Consider the following 12,699-nt stretch of genomic DNA (forward strand, 5'->3'; position numbering starts at 1 on the left):
CCTCCTCCAACAAAGCCCCACCGTCTAATCCTTCCTAAACTGTCCCACCAACTAGAGATCAACTACTGAGGCATATGGGGGGGGCATTCTCATTCAAATCATCACCATGAGTATGTGTGTGCATGTGCACACATGCATACAGGTTCCCCGAAGACTAGCAGAAGGTATTGGATCCCTGGGAACTGTATTTATGCTGTTACAAGCTGTTCAGTGTGGTATTTCGCAAGAGCAGCCAGTTTCTAAGGCTGAGCCATCTCTCCAACCCAAGACATGTATCTTAGATAGCTGCACGTCTGCTTCTAGTTATACAGTAAAAAGTACAATCGTTTACGTTTTTAAAATTCTAATTTTTATTAACTATTTTATATACATTAATACAAAGTCCTGAAAATTGGTAAATTCATGTCTTAAGTTTTTAACAGTCATTGAATAAATCTACATTTATATTTTGTACATTAATAATGAAAGTGATACAGTAGTTATAGCTACACAGAAATATGTACAAGGACTCAAGACAGACTATTATTTGGTTTATTACAACATGTGTAGATACTACACAAAACACAAGAACACAATTTTCAGAAAAGCAAAACATAACCCAAACCTCTTTTTAAAATTTAAAAATAAACCTTTGGTTACCATCCATCATTAATTGGCAGCCAAATCTTAGACTAATTCAAATTAGCAAGCGATGGATATGTTTGACACGCTGAGATAGACTGCCAAGTCAACACTTTATATTTTAAAAAATAAGGTTTGCAGCTAAAAACCTTTATACTGATACATCATCTAATTATTAATTTAAATGGCTTATTCACATCCTTTCCAACGCTAGACACAGAGAAGAAAAGGCAAACACTAGCGACCTGATTCTTTAGAAGGCTAAACCTCCAGTGTGGAAAGGTCTTCAAGGGGATCCAGGAGTTACACCCCAGGGGAATCCAGAGAAAGCATAATTACTGGAACAAAGGGTGACACAAAATAGAAAGAAAAAGCAGCTCTTAAACTTGAAACATTTCACTTACAAGCATGAAGTGACTAATGTAAAAGCTTCAAATATTTTCAGGAAATTAAATAGACAATGAGAATGAATAACTTAGATTTGAGTCAGGGTCCTGCTAGGGATGCGCTGGCCTGACATTCCCAGCAGCCCTCCTGTGCACTGGAGTTACAGGCACTGGAGTTACTGAGCCTAACACGGATGAATGAATGATCTTACCATGATGCTACTCTACTAAAGAAATGTCACTTCTCATTTATCTGAATTTTATCCTCCTAGTTAAGAAACAGTTTATTTTGAGAACTACATGACTGAATACAATCACATATAATAATTAAGGCAATATCATGAAAGTCGTAGTTTTAAACTGAGTATCCCTGTTGTGGGGCTATAACGTCAAGCTATAAGGTGCGAAGCTGCTTGTACTAACTGAGAGGAAAGAGAAGGGCACAGACTGCCCCACGTGCTGGGGCTACCTGAGGTGCAGTTGCTCCAGCAGGCCCAAGGCAGGCTGGTCCATCAGTGAATGCTCAAATCGTGGGAGTTAAGCCTACCTTCAACACAAGCAGACAGCACAAGTATCTCAGAGACTCACTGACCACATAGTAAGACGCACAGGAGACATTTGATCCGTTTGAAAAGACAGTTAAAAAATAGTTTCTCCTTAATTCATCCTAAAAAGCAAACCTAGGAACGAACACTAAAAAAAAATCTTATTACTATTTATGAAGGCACCTAACACATTCTTTTCTAATCTACCTCAAAATGTCTGTCTGTCAGATATACAGGGTGAATAAATGCTTTTAAAAAGGAGCTTACTTTTGATGCAAGTTTTGTATAACCCAGTGATAAAAAAATGTGAAGGGTGAAGCCCCAACTTTCTCCAGAACAACCCAAAAGTGCTTTGACCAGACAAAGGGCAACATCAATGATTCGCTCTTTCACTGACAACATCCTGCAGTCGTTTAAGTAAAACATCGTCGTTCTCCTGGCAGAGACGTTTGGCAGGTGACTCTGCATCTCTGCTGATGGCGATCACACGCTTCTTGGCCTTCTGCTCACCTTGCCTTATCATGTTGTTGATGTCTTTCAAACTCTACAAAAACAAAAGGGCGTGTGTAAAAGGCAGGAAGGAGGAGAAAGTTTTCATAAAGAATTAAGCTGGGGTTGGGGATTTAGCTCAGTGGTAGAGCGCTTGCCTAGGAAGCGCAAGGCCCTGGGTTCGGTCCCCAGCTCCGAAAAAAAAGAACCAAAAAAAAAAAAAAAAAAAAAAAAAAAAGAATTAAGCTAACTCTTTTCTCTCCCTCCTGTCTAAGCACTGGTACAGAGATTATCTTCTGAATCTAAACCAACTTACAGTGGTGGCTTTTTGAGTGGTTTTAAAAGACCGTGTATCCTTTAACACTACTTCTCAAAATGTAGCCTCCAGACCAGAAGTAGCAGAGGCATCGATGTTACAAACACAAATTCACAAGGTTTACCACCCACTTTCTGAGTCAGACATTTTGTGGTAGGGCCTCGTGAGTAGGGTACATTACTGTGTACAGAGGCCAGGGAACAACCTTTGGGAGCTGGTTTCTCCCTTTCCAGTGTGGGTTCCTGAGATGGAATTCAGGCCATCAGGACTGTGCAGTGTCTTAGGGTTTCTATTGCCTCAACAAAACACCATGACCAAAAAGTAAGATCATTGTACACCACTGAAGAAGTCATGACAGGATCACAAACAGGATGGATCCTGGAGGCAGGAGCTAATGCAGAGGTCAGAGATTGGTGATGCTTAATGGCCTGCTCACTCTTATAGGAAAGGATTACACCAGACCAGAGATGGTGGCACCACCCACCCACAATGGGCTGGGCTCTCCACAACTGATCACTAATTGGGAAAATGCCTTACAGTTGGTTTTCAAGGAGGCATTTCCTCACCGAGGCTTCTTCCTCTCTGATGACTCTAGCTTGTGTCAAGTTGACACACAAAACCAGCCAGTACAACCAGCAAGTGCTTTCACTCACTGCCAGCAGCAACCCAAGTTTGTTTGTTAAATCTCTTCATTTAGTACTTACTTATTTAATGTATATGAGCCACTGATTGGTTGCTGGGAATTGAATGTAGGTCCACACACATATGTATACATATTTCTTTTTTACTTTGTGTGTTTGTTTCTGTTGTGAGAACATGTACATATGTAGTGCACATGTAGACATTTCAAAGGTCTCAGGGATGTAAGTAAGATCATCAGGCTTGGTGGGAGGGGCATTAACCTGATGAGCCAAACAGTGCCTCATTTTATCGCCCAGGCTGGCCTTGAACTATTGGAAATCTGCCTCAGACTGTTACATTCTTATACCTGGTCTAACACAGTAACACTCTGATGTGCTTACTGATTGCCTGGGAATGACTCAGCCTTAGCTGGTGTGAAGTCTGTGAGTCACCCCAGGTAATGCTGACATTAGAGGCTCAGGAGAGATGGTTCCTGAAACTGCACCCCAGCTGTTTAGAGTGGACTTCCACCTGTTCCTGCTAGCTCTCTGTGATGCCACAGGTCTGCAAGACAGGCTAGTGTTCAGCAAGCTCCCCGGGGAATTCTAACTCTGATTCAGGAATCCCTGCCTTGGATCTCAGATGGTCTAACATTTTCTAAACACCTTTCTGGGACAAGTCTCATGTTACTCAACTTTCCTGGGTAAGTAAACATGGAACCAACAGGAAACTGAGGCATTAAGGAGCTATTATTGTACTATCACTCAAAATTTGTCCAAATAATACTTGTGGCTTCTAGAAAGTTAAGATGTGCTGTGCAGTCTTAGAAATACTGAAAAAGCCTCTCTGACACACCTCCATCAATGTACTAGGCAAAGATGAAGCTGGTCTCTCCATAAAAATAGGAGAGTAGGTCTCTGCTTTCTAATGTCCCACTAACCTGGATATAATCCATCTAACACACCACTTAACTTTCACAGTCACTCATTAAAGTTAGCAAATCCATATAAGCAGGAGCTTACACTCCTTAGAAGTCTGCGGACAGCTCGCACATCTGTTGAGACACCTTGTAGTCTTCAAAAGCACCAAGCACACACGGGGTACACAGACATATATACAGGCAAAACACATAAAATAAGGTGAAAATTAACAAAAACACCTTCAATTAAAAAAAAAAAAAAAAGCCAGGCAGTGGTGCAACAGGCCATTAATCTCAGCAGTGGGGAGGCAGAGGCAGGAAGGCTTTTATGAGTTCGAGGCCAGCCTGGTCTACAGAGTGAGTTCCAGGACAGCCAGGGCTACACAGAGAAAGTCTGTTTAGAAAACAATACTAAACAAACACCCTAAAAAAGCAACACCTTACCACTCCCCAAAATGCGCATGAGAAGCCACAGACTAAGCTACCTCAATGGAATGTGATGCTCTTCTCCTTTTTCTCTCTGTGGTATTTGGAGCAAACCCAAGGACTGGCTTATGCTTCGCAAGCTCTGTACCAGTGAGGTACATCTGCCAAACCAAACACTGCTCTTTCTAAGAGGCTGGGTCTTACTGTGTGTATAGTCCAGGTTGGTTCTGCCTTGGCATTGTTAGAATGCAGCTCAGACTGCTGTTCAAATCACAATTTCTGCAGACTCCTCTCTCTTCCCCAAGACACTGACGGTGCTCTCTGTGTCTCCAGCTAAGTAGCTAAAGGTACCTGAGATTTTTTTGACTTGGGAGATAAGTATGCAGGCTTGGAGGATATATCAAAGAGTTGGTGGTGGTCACACATCCTGTTTCCCACCTACTTCCCTGCCTTGCCAGAAAGCAGAGAGCCTGGCTCTCTAGATTCCTGTACAAAGCCCTGCTTCTGCCTGATGGGCCTTATTCCGTTTCAGAGCTTCCACACCCTGCTATGTTGTGTCTCTGCCAATGCACACTCTGCAGAGCTCCTGCACACGGCAGGACGTTGTTAACCATGTTTCTCAGAACCTTCCTACTCTAACAATAGGTCTTAGCATCCTCCATCAGCCCCACTTCTGAGACGAACGTTCAAGTAAGTCAAGAGCTGCGTGCTGGCCTCACAGGGATGTACCAGCATGCACAGTAGCCAGTGTTTCTGGCATACAAGCATGGTGCAGTTAGTAGTTTCTATTTTATTAGTGGTAACTTTAAATGACTGATGGCTGACAAACTGAAATCCAGCACTGAACAAGCATGTACAAGAGACGCAGTATGGCATCTGTGCACTGTACCTTAGAGGGGCTGCCGTTGAACTTGTAGAGTAGTGCGCTCCTGGGGGTGAGGCCTGATGCGTTCTTGTGCGGAGAGACATAAATGGAATGCTGCTGAGAAATGCGGCGTGGGGAGCCCGGCTGCTGCTTAATATGTGGGAAAGGAGAGAGCGGTGGAGCATCCATCTAAAGTGACCCAGAAATCATATTTTTAAGACAAAAGGATAAAAAAATATTGTTATCTTTGTAGCAATTCTTTGTTAGAAGATATTACATTTTAAGATCTTACTTATGGCTGAAAAAGCAAAAACGTGTAGTTGCTCACTGCTTTCATCAGCCCTGATAAGCACAGTAAAGCTCATCTTCTCATCTTCTGCAATCGCCCGAGAAACCCTGTACTTAATTCTGAAGAGTGTGGACAAGCTGGGCACACGGGCATGTTTGTAATCCCAGTACTTGGAAACTGAGGTAGGAGTTTATGCATTCTAGGCTAGCCTGGGCTCTGTCTCTCCAAAGTAATGAAAAGAAAAAAAAAATTGACTGGGACAAATCACAGGAACATGTGCCATCCTGGGTTTATAAAATGAAGGTGAGAACAGAGGCTGGGCTCACTCAATTTCAAGAATCATAAAACAGCCAAGCCAGACCTTGTACCACCATAAACACACACCCACAACCAAGTTTCACTGGTTGATAAAGATGAACAGAAGTAAACTCCTGAGTGATGCCCAAGAAAGCACAAACAGGCTGAATGATAGGTGTGACCCAGGGTTTAGTGAACTGGGTTCACTAAAGAGAAGCAGTCAAGAAAGCTCAACCTGAAATGAAGACGGAGTTGGAAATGTCCGAGTTCCAGTGTGAGAACTCGGGAAAGGCTGGTGAGTAGAAAGCAGACTCAGGTCTCAAAAACAGAGGAGAACAACGAGGCCATGCAAGGAAAGGGTATAAACCCATTTTCAAAAACACAGGAAGGCTGTGACAGGTCCCAGACTGTGGCACACTGACTCCACGGTGAAAGCACCTTTCAGGCTGTACGTACCAGCAGAGACAGCACCACCTGCCAACACTAAAACAAGACCCAACCCGCCCAAGTCCATCTGGTTCTCATCTGGTTCTGGGAAAGTATCTAAATGTCTTCACCTGGTCTTTTGGCTTCTACAGTTCTGCTTTTGGCTAACTGTTCTTGTTAACTAAAGTGTGTCAACCCAGGACATGGTTTTTATGCTCACAAGCTTCCCCTGACAAAGGCCAGTGTCACCTACACTGGCATCCCAAACACCCAGCGTAGTTGCTGTCTGGCTAATAAAGACTGTTGACTTTAACTCATGTCTAAGCAGTTCTCTCTGGTGAATACCCCACATTTTTGGAGGGTCCATTGAGATCCCGAGAGACCAGTCTGTCTCAGGGCCCCTTGGAGTGTGGAAGAGTCCTTGCAGTGTTCAAGGCGCTCCTAGGACAACCTACTTTCCATATCCCCAAGACTCCCTTTGATCACTGCTGACTAAAGAATCTGACACTTCCACCCCAAAGGAGACAAATTAGAAAGTAGCCTGGTCTGCCACTTCCTGACTTAAGCCTGGTTAAGGCGCCTCTGTTCGGATACCAGGAGAGGTCAGAACTGCTGATCCAGTGTCTGGATCCACCCACGCAGACTTCACTGGACCCCCTCTGCTCAGGTGTATAAATGTGTCATGGCCACACTTGGTTGTCTTTACTGTCTGTCTGTGTGTCTTTCTATGTATTTGTCAGTTCTGTTTCCCTGGATTGAGCAGTGTCTGTTTCTGGTGTAAGAACAACTCCCACCCTGACCCTGACTTAAGATCTGCTTCCTCTTACTGGGGACCAGAATCCTTTTGGCTTTGCCAGGCTGCCTCAAGAAACTCAAAAATCCCTTCATCTGTCTTACGTCAGAGCACTCCCTTGTTTCTGACTGGTCTGAGTAGGGTTGGTTCCTGTGGAGGAGGTTGGGAGGGGCTGGGCCCCTATGGGGGTGGGAGTGGAGTTGACATCTTAAGCATACACTCCCTCTGCTCCCCTGCCTGCTCTAAGAAATCTCAGGGAAGGAGAAAAGAAGTTCCTCTTAGGGGTTGGAGAGATGGCTCAGTGGTTAAGAGCACTGACTGCTCTTCCAGAGATTCAATTCCCAGCAACCACATGGTGGCTCACAACTATCTGTAATGGAATCTGACGTCCTCTTCTGGTGTGTCTGAAGACAGTGACAGTGTACTCATATACAAAATAAAAAAATATTTAAAAAAAAAGTTCCACTCCTTCCTCTTTCGTGATTTATGTGTAAAAACAACTGGTGTGGGAGTTGTTGCTGAAGAAAATTTCCCCTTCTGTTCAATGTTGACCAAGGATATTTTAAACAATTTTTGCTAAAAAGATTTCCTTTGTCACACACTCAGCCTAGATATTAGAAAAAAAGTTGTAACACTTAGCAATATCTGAAGGTATAAATAGTTCCCAGTTGTTGGAGGTAGGACAAAACGTGTTTAACAGAAAACAGACTAGGACAAGATAGATCTTTTGCATGAACTAAAAGCCACCATCACCTCAGATGATGAAATGCAGTTAGACTTATAGATACTCAGCAAAATTGTGGTGTCTTACCCTCTATCAGAAGAATACTGCCTCAAACCAAAAGATATAGTTAGACTATCTCAGACTGACAACAAAGAGTCCCATGGTATAGGCAGAAATCAATCCCCCAGACTGGCCCAATACCAAGTTCCTGTAATTGTTTAACTAATCAGTTCAGCTACTCCAGTCCAGATTAAACAATATCCAATGACCCTAGAAACACAAAGGGAAGTTGCAGTCTATATTACCTAGTTTAGAGACAGAGGTATTGTGGTGCCCTGCCAGTTACTCTGGAATATATTTCTGCCTGTGAAGAAACCTCTGGTTCTCCTGAGTCGGATCCTTCCAGAGAAACAGGTGTGCACTGTGACCTGAAAGATGCTTTCTTGAGCCTCTCACTGGCAGAGAAGTTGTTAGGAAAATAGATTATAAAAGGACCACTGAGAGAGAGCTGCAAGAGTTACAGACCTTGGGCCATAGAATGTTGGCTAAGAAAGCCCAACTTTGTATATCAGAGGCTACCTACCTTGGCTACCAGCTGAGGGAGGCGAAAGGAGCCTGTCTCAGAGTAGGATGCTGCCATCCTTCAGATCTTAACTTCAAAGACTAAGCAACAGGTTCAAGAGCCCTAGGTGGGGCTGGAGAGATGACTCATCAGTTAAGAGCACTGACTGTTCTTCCAGAGATCCTGAGTTCAATTCCCAGCAACCACATGGTAGCTCACAACCATCTGTAATGGGATCTGATGTCCTCTTCTGGTGTGTCTGAAGACAGTGACAATGTACTTATATAGAATAAATAAATAAATCTTTAAAAAAAGAGGCATTGCTGCCTCTGGATACTAGTTTGTGGAAACAGCAAAGCCTCGATACACCAGTGCAAAGCGGGGCACCAAGCCCCTGACCTCAACTGAGACTAAACGAAAGATATTTGAGGCTGTGAAAACAACTCTCATTTCAGCTCCAGCCCTATAAAAGGAGTTTTAACCCAAACTTTTGAGCTATGGAGATGTACTATAACTGCCCAAATGATTGGACCCTGTGGCCACAGTATGGTCTACCTTAGAGCTGTGATGGCTACTGCTAGTCTAATGGAAAAACAAAACAAAACATCAACAAAACCCAAAAAACAAACTAATTCTGAGTCAGGATCTTAAACCCACAGCATCTCGTGCCACTGAGACACCCTCCACTGAGGAACACCAGAATTCTGGAACCAAATTGGAAAGGATCCTACAAAGTGGTTCTCTCCATTCCTACAGCTGGAGGTAGCGGGCATTACACCAGGGAGCCACCACACCTAGGTCAAGAAGATGAAAGCCATGGACACCACTGCCAATGGACTGTCTCTGCACTACTGACCCATTAAAATTAAGGTGTGAGGCTGGAGCGATGGCCTTGAGGTTAAGAGCTCTTCTAGACATCCAAAATTCAATTCCCATCAACCACATGGTGGCTCACAACCATCTGTAATGGGATCCAATGTCCTCTTCTGGTGTGTCTGAGGACAGCCACAGTGTACTCACATACATTAAAAAATAAATACCGGGGTTGGGGATTTAGCTCAGTGGTAGAGCGATTGCCTAGCAAGCGCAAGGCCCTGGGTTCGGTCCCCAGCTCCGAAAAATAGAAAAGAAAAAAAAAATACCTAAAACTTTAAAAAAATTAAGATTTCGTTGGGGCTTAGTCCCTTCTACTTTACTCCTCCTGAGTCTTATGTTTGGTATAAATACAGGGTATGGTCTAACCCCCACTGCCCTCAGGCCTGGACCTGGGAACTGAGGAGACACAATGGGAGGTGACAGCTGGTGTGACTACAGACCAGCAGCCCATATTCCATCTGTAACTTTATGTACTGATGCCCACTTAAGTATCTGGTTGTACTAGAGAAAGGAAAGATGTGCAAGTTTACTTCTGAGATAGGAATACGGAGTTTATAATTCTATGTATGCTCTACAGTTGGGCCTCCTAGTTGCCAGGAACAAGGGAGTTTCCATTGCAAAAGCTGGGGTTGCAAAACTGAAGCTTCCTGAAAATTTACTTAGAAAAGATTCTAGACTTTAGAAGAAACCTGGGAAATCAGGCACCATACCATAGAAAGGGACCCTGGGGACAGAGTTCATCATCTACAGCCAGAAACCAGCCAGGACTGCTGGTTACGCTCATTCAGCCGCCATAGTACATAGGGATAGAAACTAACCAGACTGCCCGTGTATTGACTAACAACACTCAGTGTGACTGGGGAAAGCCCAGATGAATGGTAGAGGCTTCAGAAGGGGCTGAAACTTGTCTAGTAGCCAACCTTTAGCCTAGACATTTGTTTGCCTTATTCTGCTATTTTGACTTGTGGGATAGGTCACTTGGAAAAAAACAGTATCACCAAGCCCCTGAGATGACTTGATGGACGTGTACTAATGGTTTAATTAAAAGGGCCTCTTCTGATGCTTAAAAAAAAAAAAGACAAATTTATTAGGACCTAGAGATATTAAAGATTTGTTTCTGAATTAAAATGTTATATTCCTTTGTAGAAATTATCCAAAAAGTTGGAGAGGCTTAGATGTATTCCTCACGACATAAAGATAAACTGTGTGTGGCTTTGGGAGAAACCTGTTGTTTCTATGCTAACTGATCAGGAGTAATTAAAAAATCTTGCTGTGGTTGGGAAAAAAACCCTCAAAGATGAGATAATTGGTGCCAGTCTCTGTTCTCTCGATCCCCCTGGCTTACTACCCTTGGCTGGGCCTGTAGTTCTCATTCTGACTGGATGAATGGTGGCTCCCTAGATCTTTTTTTTTTTTTTTTTTTTTTTTTTGAGGGGAGAAAGGGTTTATTTTAGCTCACAACCCCAGGCTACAGTTCAATATAATGGAGAGAAGTCAAAGCAGCAAGAACTCAAAGCAGCTAGTCATATCACAGCCACACTCAAGAACAGAGAGAAACAAACGTATGCATGCCTACTTAGGCTCAGCCCCCTCTCTGAAAATGCACTCTAGGATCCAAGCTCAAGGAATGATGCTGCCCTGGATCTTTCCACATCATTTAACACAATCAAGACAGTCTTCTACAAATACGCTCACAGACAACTCTACCCAGACCACCTCCTGTAAAGACTGTCTTACCAGCTGATTCTACATTATGTCAAATGTACAATTAGAGCTAACCAACTCCTACAGAGAATGACTATTTTCTGTTGTCATACATATCCCTTGGAAACAAATCATATGTCCAGTCCCTCAATGAAGAGAAGAGGAACCAAGATCTCCTTCCCCTGCTGAAAGTTTGCATCCTTTAAAATTTCTGGGGCTCCCTAGATCTTAAACGATATGGCCAACTGACTCCATGATGGACGTACACTGAGGCTGTGTATCTCAGCACGCAGACAGCACTACTTGCCAAAAGTAAAACAAAGGCTTAATCTATCAAAGTCCAAAGTTCTGGGAAAGTCAGTCACTGTGCTAACCTTCTGGCTTCTGTAGTTTTGCTTCTGGCTAACTGTTCTTGTTAGCTGAAGTCTATCAACGTGGGATACAGTGTTTGTACTTAAAAGCTCTCCAGGGGTTGGGGATTTAGCTCAGTGGTAGAGCGCTTGCCTAGCAAGCACAAGGCCCTGGGTTTGGTCCCCAGCTCCGAAAAAAAAAAAAAAAAAAAAAAAAAGAACAGTAAAAAAAAGCTCTCCCTGACAAAGGGTGGGAGCTACCCTGGGGTCTCAAAGACCTTGTGCAGTTGCCAGCCAAACAATAAGGACCTTCTACTGGTGTATACCCATGTCAGAGCAGTCTTTCTGTATGTTCAAAAGGAACCTACAGGAACTATGGTAAACTATGAACAAAACAAATCTTTGAAGAGAGAAGTAGATGAAGGAAGAGAGTTTCGGGTCAATGTTACAAACCAGATCTTTAAAAAGATCAGAGAATACTTCCCCAAACTAAGAAAAGACACATCCATACAGATATGAGAAGCACACAGAACCTCAACTAGACAAGACCAGAAAAGAAATTCTCCAAGGCATATCACTAAATATACACAACAAAAAACTGAAAATATTAAAAGCCAAAAGAGGAAAAATAAAAGGTTACACATATAAAAAAAACCCATCAGAAGAACAGCTGACTTCTCAGTGGAAACTTTGAAAGCCAGAGGAGTCTGGAGAAATGCACTCAAAAATTCTAAAAAGACCACGACTGAAACTATTGCTCCAGCAAAACTATCTGCCATGGCTGCTATAGAACCCAAACCGCCTAGGGCGAATACTAAAAGCAACACTTTGAACTGTAAGGAGCAAGGAGCAGAGCCAAGAGACACTAGGAAAAACAGGCAGAGCTGTCATGAATGAAACATAAGGCATGAGTAAGAAACAATCAGAAAACAACAACGAAGAACGAAAACCAAACAACCATCAAAACAACCACAATCAACACACACCTCTCAACAAAAACCTAACGGCATTAACGGACTAAACTCTCCAGTCCAACCACATAGGCTGGCTGCACGGCTTAGAGACGAAAGCCAGGCCAGCTGTGTGTGAGACGGCACATGAGTTTAATCCCATCACTTGGGAGGCAGAGGCAGGAGGATCTCTGTAAACTGGATGCCACTGAGGTCTACATAGTGAGTTCCAGGACAGACAGAGCTACATAGTGAGACCCTGGCACAAACACAGACACAGACACAGACACATACACACACACACTAAAAAAAGAAATAAAATTCTATTTCTATTGCTTACTAGTTGTTCAATATGAAATGGTCACTTCTGAAACCATACATATAAATGCCAAATTAAATGAATATGCATAATATATAAATGCATAATATAATATAAATTCCATTTATATATAATGCATATATATGTGCACATATACATATATATATGTGTATAAGCATACATATAACACACATGTTATAATAATAAGGAAAAAGAGGACA

The 12,699-nt window shown here is 42.8% G+C and overlaps 1 protein-coding gene across 2 annotated transcripts in view; it reads right to left on the bottom strand.

Moving 5' to 3' along the window:
• Window positions 1-326: 326 nt before the first annotated feature.
• The window catches only part of Rbl1 (RB transcriptional corepressor like 1), a 66,324-nt gene continuing 53,951 nt past the window's right edge, over window positions 327-12,699 (bottom strand). The window contains exons 20-21 of one of the 2 annotated variants that reach the window (XM_087654385.1): window positions 5,213-5,377; window positions 327-2,096 (exon numbers count right to left, since the gene is read on the bottom strand). In XM_087654385.1, coding sequence (XP_087510511.1) covers window positions 1,926-2,096; window positions 5,213-5,377 — 336 coding nt within the window. In that variant the 3' untranslated portion in view covers window positions 327-1,925. 2 annotated transcript variants of the gene reach the window in all.

This window comes from Rattus norvegicus, chromosome 3 (assembly GCF_021556685.1).
Source record: "Rattus norvegicus strain SHRSP/BbbUtx chromosome 3, alternate assembly SHRSP_T2T, whole genome shotgun sequence".
Lineage (NCBI taxonomy): Eukaryota > Metazoa > Chordata > Mammalia > Rodentia > Muridae > Rattus > Rattus norvegicus.